Source organism: Microcebus murinus, chromosome 11, assembly GCF_040939455.1.
Source record: "Microcebus murinus isolate Inina chromosome 11, M.murinus_Inina_mat1.0, whole genome shotgun sequence".
NCBI lineage: Eukaryota > Metazoa > Chordata > Mammalia > Primates > Cheirogaleidae > Microcebus > Microcebus murinus.
Genome location: NC_134114.1, coordinates 55,746,581 through 55,762,570, shown reverse-complemented (window position 1 = coordinate 55,762,570; position 15,990 = coordinate 55,746,581). Strand labels below are relative to the sequence as shown.

At 49.4% G+C, this 15,990-nt stretch overlaps 1 protein-coding gene across 1 annotated transcript; it reads left to right on the top strand.

Moving 5' to 3' along the window:
• The first annotated feature begins 5,949 nt into the window (after positions 1 to 5,949).
• Positions 5,950 to 15,990, top strand: OTP (orthopedia homeobox). The gene is made up of 3 exons (XM_012738354.2): positions 5,950 to 6,150; positions 7,464 to 7,873; positions 13,900 to 15,990. The coding sequence occupies exons 1-3, from the start codon at positions 6,114 to 6,116 to the stop codon at positions 14,428 to 14,430; spliced, it is 978 nt and encodes a 325-aa protein (XP_012593808.1). The 5' UTR covers positions 5,950 to 6,113; the 3' UTR covers positions 14,431 to 15,990.

The following is a 15,990-nucleotide window of genomic DNA, read 5'->3' as shown; positions in this document are numbered from 1 at the left end:
ATCCGATTTGAGGGAGGCTAGTTACCGTACAGCATCATATCCCCACCCCCAAAGTCTAAAGTAGCTGGGGCAGCGGAGCCGGAGTCAGTGGGAAACCCGGGACCAACTGCTCACGAAAGGAAAAAGGTGGGGACGTAGGAGCCGGGCGGGGAGCTAGCGGGGAGGGGGCGAGCGCTGGCGGCTCGAAGAAATGGCTTGCAGAATTACATTTGTTTTTCTTGTGATTTTATTAAAAGTCACTCCTCATCTCCAGAATGCGTGAAAATATCTACTTTCCACTCAGATACACCGCATTAACTTGTTGGAGGCGAATTTGTTTGTTTGTCTATTTTATTTATTTGCTAGATAAGATTGATGCAGTCTTATTAGCGCTATATCTAGTTATAGAAAGAGATAAGGATGAGATGTTTTTCTTTTTATTCCAATTACTAGCCTTGTCACCTAACTGAATAACTGATATATGATTATTTATCCTGAGTAAATAGAAATCAGAAAAGCAACGAAGTTAACACATGCAAACAAAATCTCTATGTCACATATTATATTCCGGGTGGCTAATTGGGGCCATTAAAATTATGGGGCGAAAGGCAAAAAGAGAAGCAAGATACTGCAGTCAGGGGGCGGATTCTGATCTGTCATTGTTTTGTGAGGAGCTTTCTGCGTTGAGGGCTGTGGATGCCAGTTGTTAGAAGGGAAAGATGGGAGAAAAAAATAAGCAAGGGAGTGGCCCTTTAGCCCACGAGAGTCAGGCGGGTGGACTGTCTGGTTGTAGTTTGCAAACTCAAATGTGTGGGAAACTGTTTATTGCAGAAAAAATGTGTCCAGCTCGTGCATCGCCAAAGGCTTCTGGGAGAGGTGGGAAATCAGACTCTTTGGGGCAGATCTTCTACTCCTCCGCAGCCCCTGGCATGTCCCCGCCGTGTGGGTGAGCAGGCAGTGGACACGCACGGCTCACACAAGCGCACACACAAGTACACGCGTTGTGCACAGGCAGTCCTGCTCCCTGTGCTTAAAAAAAAAAAAGCCTGGAGTGTGGCTCCTGAGCACCGCATGGCTTTAGCTTCGAGGTGGGAGCCTGGGTCCTGGAGGCAGAATTTTGGTGGCCACAGGCTCCCTGGGCGACACCGCCAGAACAACCCTGGCTAGGAGTGCTCCCGGCCCAGAGAAGCCCAGAAAATGCACCTTTGGGCTGGGCCTGTGAGGGTTTGGCTAGGGGTTGAAGACACTTCACTCTGCCCAGAGAGTGTCCTCCCCAAGGCGAGGAGAGGGCACTGTCGCAATACTCTGGTAGGGGCACTGAGCTCAGGCCTCTTAGGCTGTGGTCTCTTTCTGGGAACCTCAAGAGAGAGTTCTTTTATGCAGAGAAGTGTGGAAGCGCCCGTCACCCCTTCGCCAGACGTGGCCGCCCTCCCAGATCACCTTCTTTCCAGTCACTCCACCCTCAAATTGACTCCCCCAAATAGGCCATACAGTAAGTAGCCTCAAACTCTAGGGTGGCCAGATGTGGGACACGGACCCCTGCCCAGGATGGGGGTGGGGCGGTAAGCGTGGGGGCTGGGAGAGCGTCGGTTCTGGCGCTTGGAGCAGGAAGTGCAGGAAAAGTGGTCACCATTGTTCCCAGCACAGTGGACTTGAGAGTTTCCTTATTTTCCTCCGGTATTTTTGTCCCCTACCTTTTATTCTTTTTCCTGTTCTAAGGTGGGCCTAAGGAACGCGGTCTGATTAGCCGTTGCGTTTGGGTTATTGCATATCTGGAAAAGTAAACAGGAGTGTTCAAGTCACTTGATTTGTTTTCTGTAAGCAAATAATACCCAAAAGCATGGCTGTAATTTACCACGAATTAAAATTGATTCTTTTCATCAGGCAAGAAAATAGGAAAATGTGAGATCGTTAATTATTGAGGGAGGCGCTCCTCATTAAAGGGAACAATGTTACAATTCAGCATCTAATAGCGGGAATGTGAATAATAACGCGCCATATTTCAGCCCACAGTCTGCAAGGAAAAGAGAGCAGTTTACAAACAACCCAAGCAGCCGAAAGTTACATTTAATAAACACCCGAGGTTTCTGTAAGTGGAAAAAGCAATTAGGGCTCTGGGCACACTACCCAATTCTTCCCGGTCTATATTTTTATTCTGTTTGTTTCTGTCTCTACAAAGGATTCACAATGAAGACGAAAATACAACCAATAGAGAAAATCAGAATTGCAAACCTAATCAGCACAAATCCATCTTTAAGGCCCTAGCTGCCACCACCCCATCCCACCTCCTAATCTAGCCACCCAACATTTCTAACTAAGTCTTGCTCTGGAATGGGACTGCAAAGCAGGAGTAACGACACCAATTTTGTAGTTGTTGTGCTTGTAATTTACATAATCAGTCCTCAAGATTTAGTTTAAAAAAGAAAAAATCTCCCTGAGAGCCGACTTCTCTCAAAGCTACAGAGTTCTCTGGCTCAGTCTGGGCGCGCGGGGCGGCGGGAGCCAGGGGCGGGTTCCCTGGCCTGTAAACGCTCTTTGTGCTTCGTTAAAAAGGAGAAGGGGGAAAAGGAGAAAGAAAAAAAAATGATTTCCCTGTGCATCGCCCCTTGGCAGGCTCTTGTACAAAATTCAATCTCTATTTTTTATGAGAAGTAAACTGTCTAAATAAATTTTATTAGGGGCAACCAATATATTTTCTGGTAGTTCCCTTTGTTCCACTTCTACGTGTGTGTAACAATCTAAAACCTATTTATTGAGGAAAAATCACTGGATCCGTCATAGAAAATCCTTTTACTTTGCTTTGAAGTGATTTCTGAAGACATTCTTGTCATTCCGAAGATTTGGGGGCCATCGCGCTAAAGCCTCGCCTTGTTAGGGACTTCAGTTCCCATGATCATGTGGGAAATGCCTTAAATTATCAACAGCAATGGGCCTGACCGGCACTTTCCCGGCTGCCCCAGGAACGTGGGAAGATGACGGGGAATGAAACTCTGGTAAATACATCTCAGGCGCTGCCCAGGTGGATTCAGACATTGGCCAAAACGAGCTGCCGAGAGGGAACGGGGCGCGGGGGTGAGCATTTTACACCCAGGCTATTGTCGTGGTCCCCGCCACGCCTGCTGGCGGCCGCGCCCGGCTCCCCGCCCGGGCTCCAGCCTGCGCCCTCCCCACCTCGACGCCCCCGCACCGCCCGGTCACCCCCTCCCACGCTCACATTTCCTTCCTTTTTTTTTTTTTTCTTTCCTTTCTCTCTTTCCCCCACTCTCTAAGATGCTTATGCTCTGAAGTCTTGGAAGAAATGATTTAGTTTGTTTATACTGCTATAAAAATCAAGACCAATAGAAAAGTCATAAAACGAAGCGGGCTATCAGTCACGCCGCGACATTGTTATTCAGCGGTTACTAACAGAGATGGATAATCCTTTGATTTCGTCCCATTGTTATTACTCTGATGTGTCTTCACATTAACTATTACACATTTATTTATCGACCTGAAAGATGCAACAAAACAGAATATACGAGCGAGTGCGTGTGGGAGGACGCTGCACAGCCGGCGGCGTCCCGGGGCGACTGTGGGACGGGGACACGGCGCTTGTGTGCACACACGTGCAGCCTCGCGGCCCCGCGCCCTTCTCGTCCTGGGTCGCGGCCGCTTCGCCCTCCCTGCAGGCGGGGTGTGGAGCCGCGGCAGTGCGGGCCTAAGGGACCTTCGTATTTGGGGGAACAGGCTGTCGCTGCCAGGCTTCCCTGTCCCTTCCTCGGCCACCTCTGCCCACCTCTGCCCCTGCGTTCCGGTCTGGATACCCCGCAAGCCCCACCCAGCTGGGCAGAACCCCCCTGCGAGTCCCTGGACGTGCGCAGGCAGGTGCGCACTCCCGAGAGCCACGTCCTGAGCGCTCGCTGCCCGGCCCGGGCTGCCGGCCGGCCTGCTCCTGCTGCGCGCCCCGCGCTCTAGCTTCCCGAAATTGGGGTTTTGTTTGGAGGCAAAGGAAGCTTTTATGGGAGGGACTCTGTTTGCTTTAGGTCTCGGAATTCTCCTCCCAGGCAAAGCCTGTTTCGAAAGGGCACCCGGCGGGCGCTTGCCTGACGCCCAGGCGGCTCTCAGACACGCCACAGCCTCCTGGGCTCCGCCAAGCCTGGAGCGGCGGCCCCGGCCCCGCGTAGGCCGCGTTGGTAGGAGCTGCGGCGGCCGCCGAAGCCCAACTAGGCCCGGAGCTTCCGGGGAAGCGGTCTCCGCGGCAGAAGGAGCCAATACTCAGCGTTCACACGTGTGTGTGCATGTGTGCGCGCGCGCACGTGTGTGTGCATGGGAGGAGGCGAAGCGGCTGCAGGAGGAAAGGAGGAAACAAAACTGCCCCAGAGTTCGCTTTGCCGCCTCCTTTGTCTCCTTGCTCAGTCCCTGTCACACACAGCTGAGGACACTCGCTCGCGCGCGCACACGAGCACACACACACACACACACACACACACAATTCCTCTCGCATCTGCTCTCAGGCAGCATTTCCAATGTTTTGTGTAAGTCAATTGGACGGCGAACAAAAAAAGCCATTTGCTCGGTATTATTTAAAACAGACTTCATAGGGCCACCCTTTTGTGGAGGCTTTATTTGCACTAAATGAATAATCTTAATTGCATCACTCTCGAATTAAAAATCAATGTTAATCAAGTTGGGAGTAGTAAATATCAGTTTTCATTGTGTCTGAGTAGAGGGCATTTTTCTTGTGTTGCAAATAAAAATACAAGTCAAATAACTTTAAAAGGGCATTATGTTCTGCTACAAATACAATTGAAACGGATTGTTTAGGAGCAGATCAGAAATGGTACAGAATTTTGCACTTAATTTCCTCAGTTATCATTTACAATAAGAACCTCTAGGCTTGACAGCCAAGTCTAAACAGTAGTAAATTAGTACAAATTTATACTGATTTTACTCTAATAATCGTAATAAAAGCTTATAGATTTGGCACTAATTACATAAATGCCTAATGATCTTGAAAATTACTCTGGTTAGAAATATATTACTAATCTAAACTTTGTTGTTGGCTGGCTCTGAAAAATCAGAACATTAGAAATGGTTCGCTTCACTTGTGCAAAGCACTTTAAATTGTTCAAGTAGTTTAACATATTCAAGAGGAAAATAAGGAGCATTTAACTTTATTTACAGCCTTAAGTGGAGTTGGGAGCTGAGCTGAACTTAGAAACTTTGACCAAAAGAGCGGGTTGGGGGCCAGGATGCGAGCGTGGTCGGGGCAGAGCAGCGGGAGCCAGGAGGGATCCCAACCGGAAAGGTGGAGAGCGCTCCAACCCACACTGCGCGCGGCCCCCAGAAGCAGAAAGCAGACGCGGGCGGTGCGGGGGAAGCCAACTCCTTGCTCTAGGCCAGCGGCGCGGCCGGGCCTCTGTAGGCCCGGTGGCCCACCCAGGGCGCCTGGACCGCGGGCGCAGGCCTGCTGAGCGGCGGCGAAGTCTAGGCACGATCTAGAGGCCGCGGTGTGCCCTCCTCGTGCCCTGGGCTGGCAGGCGGGTACCAGCAGCAGGGCAGTGTCACCCAGAGCGCGCGGGTGGGGGCGACTCTCGGGTCACGCGGGGGTCATGCCCTGCCCTGGCCCCTGCTCTGTCCCTGCCCCAGGAAAATCCTAGCTCAGAGACACAGAGCTGCGCCTTTGAAAGGAGCGGAGCAGGACAAGGGGAAGGAAGCTGGTGCCTGGCAAAAATCGCAGGGAAGAACTAACGGAGCCGGGCCCGGAGCTCAGGGTGAGGCCGTGGCGGCCGCCGCCGCTTTAGCTGCTGCTCGGGGCTGGAGCTGCCAGGGCTGCCGCCGCCGCCTCCTCCCGGCGGGCGCGGGCGGGCGGGCGGAGTGGGGGACTCTCCGGGCGCTGACATTTGCAGGCTGCCCTCCTGATTGGTCCCCTCGCCGAGCTGCTCACGGGTTCATTCAACTGTTAAGCACCTCCCCGTCTCTCTAAAGGACATTATAATGCAAGAAGCCCCCTTTTTAACCACAAACCGAATTTTCTTTCATTTAGGTGATCTATATATATCTATATCGTATAGCTTGTAGCTTATATCTATTTTAAATAACTTAAAGCCGCTAAAATTTGGGGGGGAACAGCTTTCGCCCTGGAGCGGTGCGCGATGCTGTCTCACGCCGACCTCCTGGACGCCAGGCTAGGTGAGTGCGCGCCTCTCGCCCGGGCAGGCAGGAGAAACCGGGGGCAGGAAATTGTCAATTTGTTCCTTATTTTACCTTAATGCGCCCTAAATGGACTAATTTCTTTAAAAGTAATTGTGCTGCATTAAAGTTTAATTTGATTTAACATCGTCTTAAAAAAAAATCTATGGAATATGTAGATCCAAAAAAGGAGTTGGGGAATGTTGTTACTTTTTGTTTTTCTTATTTTTCTCTCCCCCCTCCCCCTTATTATTATTTTTTTTTGAAAGGCGATCTACCCCGAGATAATTTGTTTGGAGGTGTTTCTCTCGCGCTCTCTCTCTTTCTGTCCTGTTTGCTTTAATTTGGGATTTCTTCCTTCTTCTTTTTTCCCATCTTTCTCTCTCCCCACTACCTTTCCCCTTCCTCCTTGTCTAAGTATGGTCGAATTTGTTAAAAATCTGGCATGAAAGAGAAGCCGCTGCCATCGAGGGGGATTTGCTAAGTGTGCTGGTTGAGAAGGAGAAACGCCAAATTCCACCTCACGGGCATCCCCGCCTTCTGCAAGGGACTCGGCGTTGCCGATGGCTAGGAGGAACGCTCCTTTCATTTCTCCCGAAAGAAAAGTGGAATTCTCCAAAGTTTGATTCACTGTTTTAACGTAGAGTTGACTCGAGTTTCCTTAATGCTCTCCGGGTTGCTGGGCTCTGGGTTTCCGGTTTGGGATTCTTTGGTGATGGATGTGACTCCATTTTCCAAACACTTTCTCTGATTTGAGGGGGAGGCGGAGCTGATTTGGGTTGATTTCGGGGGGTGGAAAGCTTGGAGACTTATTCATCTTCCGAGAGCGAGAGGGAATCGGCCGCGGGCCGGGGGCAGAGTGCGTCAGGCTGCCTAAGTGCAGGTGGGGCAGCAACCGAAGAATCGAATAACCGTTCCATTTTCTTTCTTTTTACTCCACCGCCCCAACCCCTCGGGTCCAAAGATTTGCCCTAGATTTCCTGGGGCGGCGGGGTTCGGGTTATGAGAGGGATTCGGAGCACGTTTTATTGCCGGGACGGGGAGCGCTCTGTTGTGGGAGAGGCGAAAGCGTGCGCTGCCTACTGCGGAGGCCGCCGCGGAGAGAGGGGACAGGGCCGGGAGATGTCATTCCGGCCTGGCGGTCCAAGTCCTGGGGAACCCAGTTGAGCACCCCGGGAGTTTCTTCCCTAGGGCCGAGCGTGGGCGCAGAGGTTGCTGAGGATGGGGCTGAAGGAATACGGCCCGGCCCGGGGAAGACAGTCCCTCCTGGCGTCGCGGGGAAAGTAGTGACCACGATCCCCTTGCCTCCTCAGGTATGAAAGATGCCGCCGAGCTTCTGGGCCACCGGGAGGCGGTGAAGTGTAGGCTGGGCGTGGGGGGCTCCGACCCCGGGGGCCATCCGGGGGACCTGGCGCCCAACTCCGACCCAGTGGAGGGAGCCACTCTGCTGCCCGGGGAGGACATCACCACAGTGGGCTCTACTCCGGCCTCGCTGGCGGTGAGCGCCAAAGACCCGGACAAGCAGCCCGGGCCCCAGGGCGGCCCGAACCCCAGCCAAGCCGGCCAGCAGCAGGGCCAGCAGAAGCAGAAGCGCCACCGGACGCGCTTCACCCCAGCACAGCTCAACGAGTTGGAGAGGAGCTTCGCCAAGACTCACTACCCCGACATCTTCATGCGCGAGGAGCTGGCGCTGCGTATCGGGCTGACGGAGTCCCGAGTGCAGGTACGCGGGGCGCGGGCGCCCGCACGGAAAGCAAGGAGGGGGCGGGAGGATTTAGGCAAAGGGAGCGGGCTCTTTCCTTTCCCTGTCGGGATCCTGGGCTGCATTCCGGTTGCCTATGCGTTCCTGGGTCGAGTTATCTCCTCTGCCCAGAAACTGGCCCCATCACCATCCTCCAGTGGACACACAAGGCCCTGTCTCCGGCCAGTATAGCCACATCTCCGAAGAGACTCCGCAAAAGCGAAGCCCGGCGCCACTGGGCTCCGGGGCTGGTCTCCTTCCTCCAGAGAGGGCAACCCCGCGTCTCCCAGGCGGCCGAGCCGAGCGCCCGCCTCAACTCCAGCTAGCGCTATTGACAAGTATTTCATTACCCCCCTAATGAGTTTGTGTTAAGCGTCTGGGTAAATGCGGGAATGCAACAATTATACAGAAAACAAGAGAAAGGAGCAAATAAGGCATTACAGAGACTTTTTTTTTTTTTAAGCTACACCCAGGTTTCATGGTGCCGCTTTATCTTAAGTATTACCCTCCCACCGATCTCAGGCAGAATATTCCTAGCTTTGATGTTTGCAAGGGGCTCGAACTTTGGTGGTCTCCCAATGCGCTTGGGGTGGCTGGCCAGATTCCCCACAGCCTGCGAACCCTGTTCTGTTTTGGTTTTAGATTTCCCTAAGGAAAGTGGGAGAGGTGGGGGCTGGGTGGGGAAGAAGGCTTTCTGTTGTAGGTATCCGATCTGAGGAACCAATATTTAGGACGGGAAAGGTTGACAGGTAGTAGAAGAAATTATTGTTGACACCTTATTCTTCTCCAACCACTCTCCAAATTGTAAATGATATATATATATATATATATATATATATATATATAACCTAGAAAATCATACATAACTTTTTTAAAATTGGGGAATAAAAGTATAAACTTAATGGACCCCAGATTTTTTTGTGTGTTTTAAAGGAATGAAAACAACATATCAAAGATTTTACGGACAGGTGCCTGGGGGTGAAATGCCAAGATATGTACTTAGTATTGAACTATCCAGGGTGCTGAAAATCATATTTTGCTATCTTGAACGTTTGGTATTTTCTGTCCAATATCCTAGGCGTCAATCTGACTAATCTGTTAAACCAGCACTATATATATATATATACATATATATATGTATGTATATATATAAACTTTAAAGATCTGAGTTACTTTACATCTGATCTAAGAAGTAAGCAATGAGGATGTCCATAGTCACAGTGTTGAATATTGCTGTCTGCATTTAGCGTTCTAAAGATAGTCTAAACTGGAAAAATAGTGCATGCTTCTGTTCTAATAGTCAGTAAATGAGTATCATTGGGGACTTTAAATGGTCAAATTAATAAAGTAATATTGAGGTTATAACATGATTAACATTTTTATTCAATATAAGTCCGGATGGTTTTGTTAGTGAACTTTGAAAGGCCTAAGCCATTGGGCCTCTAAAATCACACACTGAAAGTGTTAATTGCATTGTACAGATAATATTATTAATGCCCTTTAAGATTTTTACTTTTTGCCTTTTTTAAAAATCTGAAGTTGAGTCCAAACCTCTACCAAAATATTCAATTTCAGTATTTCCATTTCCAGAGCTAATGATACTACTTGCTTGTAGCTTCAATCTTGTAGGTTCAAAACTTATAAATTTGCTTTTTGTCACTCAAGAGAAATATTACCTATTAATTTTTGTTTTTAAGAGTAAAATGCTGTGTCTTAACCTAGACATACTGGTAATTAGTCTACATTAAAATAGAACTTAGAATCACAAATAAAATATAATTGGACTACTGATTTTATGAAAAAAGAAAACGAGGTCTATTAAACTTTATTAGGTCTTCCAAAGGTTAATGACAGTGATTCTTTTAATAGAAAAAGTTGCAAATGAAATAAAATATAAACTATGTAATAGAAATAGTTATTTTCAAAAAGTACACAAAAGAATATACGAGAAGAAAGAGACAAAGTACTTTAATTGTTCTGGGATAATGTTCAAGCAAAGATAATAGCTTGAGTCTGCTGATAGAAACAATTTAATAGAATAGCAATTTCAATATTTTTAAAAATAATGTTCCATAGTTTAAAAGTAATCAGATCAACATAACCTTCCTAATTAACTTTTCAAAATGATTAACATGATGTAATGTAATGCAAAAATAATTTATGGAAAATGTATTTACTTCACAATTCACTGTACCATTGCTCCTTGACCAAATTCAAATTAAATAGTAATTGGTTTATGTTCTTATATGATGAGTACTTCATAGTTTTCTTTATAGTTAACAGATTGCCACACATTCTTTCCAGTATGTGGGCCACTGCACTGATTAAAAATTATCTAAATATTTAATTCATTGCAATTGTATGTTTTTAAAGATATCTTTTTATTCTAGACTAAATTATCCAATATACTTATTTTTTATCTCTATCTTTGTATACAGCACACTTTTAAGTATTTTTTAAAGCACCTCTACTCACATGGAGGCCAATTCCATGTCTGATATTGCTCCCCTTTTCTGGTTAGTGTAATAAAACCATTCCTTTTATAGCATGCCATTATTAGAAACCAATTTCAGAATTATTTATAACCTGGAATGGCTTATTAAGCAGCAATGCGAGAATCATGCAAATTACGCGATCAAATGCAATATAATAAGCATAATCATTAGTCTCTAGCACGGATTAATTAACTTTCAATATTTTATTTACATAAAAACCAAATCAGTGAAATAACTTCTGCACAGTCAGGCTTGCCTTTCAATATTTTATACGAACAAAAATAATGTGCTGTAATTCCATTGACCGTGTCCCCCAGAATGGCCCTGTCACCTGCCACATCTTAATAGGGGGACAAGCTGAGAGTATTTTCTAGTTTTCTAATGGAATGAGAAATTGCATTTTCTTCCTCTCCCAGCACTATTAAAGTGTAATGAATTCGGCCCAGAGTTCACGGCTGGCTGATCGAAATGAACCTGAGATCTAGGCTTTAATACAGCTCCCCAGATTTCCTCCCAAATCTTCACATTAATCATTTGCTGGATTCCAATGAGATCTTCATAAAGCCTTTGCTTTGAGGGGGAAAAAAGTAATATTCTCTCTTTCTCCCCCGCTTTCTCTATTTCTGAACCATTTATAGCTGGGGAATTAAACGGGCTATATATTTTAAAATACATTTACAGTATGTCTATATTACTGTAACAGCAGATATCATGAAAGTGGATTTTTAGATTCCAACCTCCATTAGATTCTCACTGTTGTATTAAGCATTTTCTGAGAAGAGCCGCATCTCAAACTGAGTACAAAGTTGGCCTGTGGCTTCGGTTAATATATTTCCTGGAGTTGTCATCTGTGCATTCTGAAAATCTCCCTTAGGTTTTGCCTGCATTTTAATCCGTCATGCTCTAGCTTTCAAGTGGAAACATTCGCATTTTAAAAACATATGCATCATAGCTTGGAACGGAGGTGCCCAGACCCCATGCAGATCCCCCCCCAATCCTAGTAAGCCATGAAACATAAAAAAATTTGTAGCCATCATTTGACTACTAACCCTCAAACATAATTGAGCACGATTTTTCGATTATTCCTATAATATTTAGTTCTATAACAGCTGTTCTTTTCCACCTGTGCCTGAGCAGCTCCTGGATTCAGAAACCTTTCTGGCAGTAGTGTTTTCTATTGAAATTCTACTGGGCATCGTCCTCCCCACCCCCCTTTTTCCTTTTTCTGCTTCTCTTCTCTATTCCCTCCTAGCACAACTCCCTCCTGCAAACAACCAAACATTTCAGGATTCACTGCCATTTGAAGGGTGTTAGGAACTGGTCTTGACTTCATAAGATATCTTCAAAATATATCGGGGTGCAGCCTGTAAGGCGTGCAAACCGTTTAGACGTAGACACCAGCCCGTCTACTTCCTCCCGTCCCCCGCCCCATTCAGCGCTGGGTAGGTGCTGCAAAGCGACTTGCGCCCGTCGCATGTCTCCTCACTGTGGCTTCCTTTCCTTCAAGAGCTGCTTTCCGAAGAAGGCAGCTAACAGCTCAATCCCCTCGCATTGATCCCATCCGCCATCAAGGGCCCTGCTGCCTCATTAATCCGCGGTGCCACCCGCTCAAGGGCTGCAGCTGGAAAGGGACGCGACTTAGTTACCAATCGCCAACCCTGGAGTACACAGCAATCTGGGAAATGGGGGTAGAAACCAGAGAAAGATAAAGTTGTGGGTGGTGGCGGGGGTATGATGGGAAGGCCAGAGCTGGGCCAAAGCTGGGTGAAAATTCTAGATTGCAATGCCGTTCACATTGGTAAACATAGAGCAGGGGTCCTCAAACTTTTTAAACAGGGGGCCAGTTCACTGTCCCTCAGACCCTTGGAGGGCCTGGAGAGTGCCGCACACATTCCACACATGCGCACTGTGGGCCCGGGACCAGTCGGCTGCTAAGCAGGACAGGCAGCAGCGGCAGGTTGGATAAATGTCCTGGGCCAGCCAAATGTGACCCACCGGCTGTAGTTTGAGGACACCTGGTGTAGAGTGTGTCTTTGCTCACACAGGTGTGAACACACTGCTGTGCATGGCTGGTTTATTGAGAGCAAGCGCAGGTATACCCTTTAGCTTGCAGAGTAAACACTAAATAGATTAAGGGATGAATAACCTTTTTGGCCACAAATATGGTGGTCAAATTGCGTTGGCCAAATTCTGAGAGGAAACTCAATCAGTACCTGAGCTGTGTCCCACATCATTTATATTTAGGCACAGTAAATCTCCAGTTGACTAGATTTTAAACTGCAAGTCTGCCAAGTAGGCAGGCTGGCAAATTATTGGTTTAGTTTTGTTTAAGGTAAAATTCAAATAGGGGGAGATGGGAAGTTATCTTGGTCTGGCAGCTTACTTGATATCTTTCAGGCAGCACTCTTCTCTGTTATAGTGCATTTGACATTCCTAGGCAGATTTGTCTCCTAGGGCCTGAAATTCTTGCGCCATTGTTAAGAAAGAAAGAGTAGGAGGGTTATTTTCATTTGGAGTATTTTCATCGAACATATCTCCCTGAAAAAGATACCTGGGTTTCTCTAAGCAAAATTATGTTTTATTCATATATCGTGTGAGTTTTAAACTTGACTTCCTTTGACTCATTGGTCAGAGAATTTGCCTTTAGTTTACACATGAAATGGGCAACTTGAGAGAATTGAAAGCCTTATTACTTGGGATACTTAGTAAATTCCTGAAAAAAAGTCTTGAAAGCTCTGGGGCTCAGGGCTCTAGCAGCAGGTTCCAGCACCTGTGTACCTCTGGGCACACACGTATAGCCCAGACAAAGGTACCCTTAGAGTGGTTTGGGAATGAGGCACGGCGACTTGTGGCAGTAGCACCAAGCACTATAGGAGGAATCAGAAGTCACAGTGGCGACCCAAACCACACTGTAGCACAGTGGCGCTTCACTTTCCCACACGGATCACTATATTAACCTCTCCGCTCTGTCAACCGTGGCGTTAGGGACTTTCCTTTGTCTTTCGATTTTGAAACTGACTATGTCATCCACTGCCCGTCATCAATTTCCAAATTTCCAGCGTTTCTGAAAATTCTATACCCCATCAGTGTTATAAGGCGCGCCATTAAGCCACATGGGTACACATGTTTATCTTCATTTGTGCACCTGTGGGCCGAGCCTTGACACATGCCTGCCAGCAGACCTGTGCATCTGTGCGGTGCACACAATGTTCAGGGGCGTGGTGAGCACTGCACACGGTGGCATTTTTGCACTGTGCGTAAACGCTCCAGGGCATGATCACTCAGGAGCGCGGGAATCCGCGCGTGGTGGGTGCAGGAGGCGCCAGCTGTCTTGAGCTGGTGTTGAACCAGGGTCTCCAGCTGGGTGTGGGGCGAGTCGGGCCGACGGCTCTCGTTTGGCCTGGGGCAGAGTGGCCGTATGTGACGCGGCTTTCGGGGGCTCATGCCCTCGCCCCTCCTGGCCGCTGGGCTAGCTAATGGCGCCTGGTCTGTCTCCCGCCCCGCCCGCTCCAGGTCTGGTTCCAGAACCGGCGCGCCAAGTGGAAGAAGCGCAAGAAGACGACCAACGTGTTCCGCGCGCCCGGCACGCTGCTGCCCACGCCAGGCCTGCCTCAGTTCCCGTCCGCCGCCGCCGCCGCCGCCGCCGCCATGGGCGACAGCCTGTGCTCTTTCCACGCCAACGACACCCGCTGGGCGGCGGCCGCCATGCCGGGCGTGTCACAGCTGCCGCTGCCGCCGGCGCTGGGCAGGCAGCAGGCCATGGCGCAGTCGCTGTCCCAGTGCAGCCTGGCGGCCGGGCCGCCGCCCAACTCCATGGGCCTGTCCAACAGCCTGGCGGGCTCCAACGGCGCCGGGCTGCAGTCGCACCTCTACCAGCCCGCCTTCCCCGGCATGGTGCCCGCCTCCCTCCCCGGCCCCAGCAACGTCTCCGGCTCGCCCCAGCTCTGCAGCTCCCCGGACAGCAGCGACGTGTGGCGGGGCACGAGCATCGCCTCCCTCCGCCGCAAGGCGCTAGAGCACACAGTCTCCATGAGCTTCACTTAATGCAGCCGCGCCCCGGCCCGCTCCGCCCCCAGCGCCGCCCCCGGGGCCGCCCCGAAGCCCTTCCCGCGCGCGCCCGGCCCCCGCTCCCGGCCCCGGCCACTGCCCGGCGCCCAGCCTGTCCCGCCCCGGCCTCCGCCCCGTCTCGTTTCGTCCTCGCCTCTCTCCACTCGCTCGGGCTCTCCCCAGGCCCCAGCCTGCGAGGCCTCCCTCCGCCTGATTTCGCTCGCCCACGGTCCCCCGCCTCCCCTAAGCCCCTCTTCCCTTCCCTCCCAGCTCCTCCCTCGCCCGGGTCTCCAGCGCGTCACCTCGCCCTCCCCGCCACCCCCGGGCCCCCGGCTCGCACTCGCCGTGCTCGCTCCCTCCTCCCGGCCTCCCACTGGCGGCGCCCCCACCCGCACCTTTGACGCTGCGCCCCCGACCCCTCGCCCGCCGCCGCCTCTCCGGTCCCCGCTTCCCCCACACTTCACGCCCCTCCTCCCGCGCCCGGCAAAAAGCATCCTTCCCGCCATTTTACGTACCAGGGAGTCGACTCAGGATCTGAAATCAGACACCAGTGGACTGGTTTGTGGGCAGAAACACACACACTCGCACTCTCGCTCACGCAGACACTACCCGCGCGCGCACACGCAGTGCACCTAGGTCACACACGGACGTGTTCAAGGGACAGCACAATGTTAGGGATTTTTGTCTTAAAGGAGGACAAGCATCTGCTACCAACCGCCTCATCTGAGGGCCCAACTGATATAATTTGATTTATCCTCGTATTCTTTCTCTGAGCTCCTCTCTTTCTTTCCTCTCCCACCACCCTACCTTTGCCCCGTCCACCCGGTCACATCCATGCAGCCCTCTGTTGGCTCGCAAAAGAACGCTTTTATCTTATTTTTATTTTCTTAAGCACAACTGTGTGAGAGTATGGAAGGGAAGGCTTCTCAGGAGGAACATGCCAGTGGATTGGGTGGCCGGACTAGACTAAAGCAGTCAGTCATGTGATGAAGAAGAGGCGATCTTACCCATTTTGATAAGTCTTTATAAGGAAGAATAAAATAAACATGTAAGCAAATTTTCCTTTTGTAAAAGCAAAAGCCACATCTCTTTTCTGGATCCTTCAGGACTGGGGTTTGTTTGCTTCCTTTTCCATTTCTCTCTTCTTGCTGCTCTGTGCCCTTGGTTGTTTTGTGGTCGTCCCGTCGTCCCTCGTGCCCCTCGGCCACCTGCCGGCCGCCGATGGGTGCACTCGGACATCTACAACCCTGCAACTTTGTACAGAGAAACGCAATCAGCTCTTTCTGCATGTGCTGGTCAAATCCAAACCCAGAGAACAGAAGCGCTTTCTAAGAATGAACAAACATGTGAAATAGGATGTTTTGTGTAGATAAAGCATTCTTGTTACATACTGGTCAATTTGTGATATGTTTTAACTTATTGTCTGTGCTTATTTATGGAATTTGGTTTTCTTAATAAATGTTTGAGCTAATATAAAGCATATTATTTGACTTTTCCGGACAAGTTTATATCAAGTTAAATGTAAATGAATAAAATAAAATCATTTTCAGTATGTGA

What these genes read in the sequence shown, in the direction of transcription:
- OTP (XM_012738354.2), top strand. Translation starts at nt 6,114, where the DNA reads ATGCTGTCTCACGCCGACCTCCTGGACGCCAGGCTAG. An exon ending in CCTCCTGGACGCCAGGCTAG is followed by an intron (nt 6,151 to 7,463) that starts GTGAGTGCGCGC and finishes TTGCCTCCTCAG; the next exon opens with GTATGAAAGATGCCGCCGAG. An exon ending in TGACGGAGTCCCGAGTGCAG is followed by an intron (nt 7,874 to 13,899) that starts GTACGCGGGGCG and finishes CGCCCGCTCCAG; the next exon opens with GTCTGGTTCCAGAACCGGCG.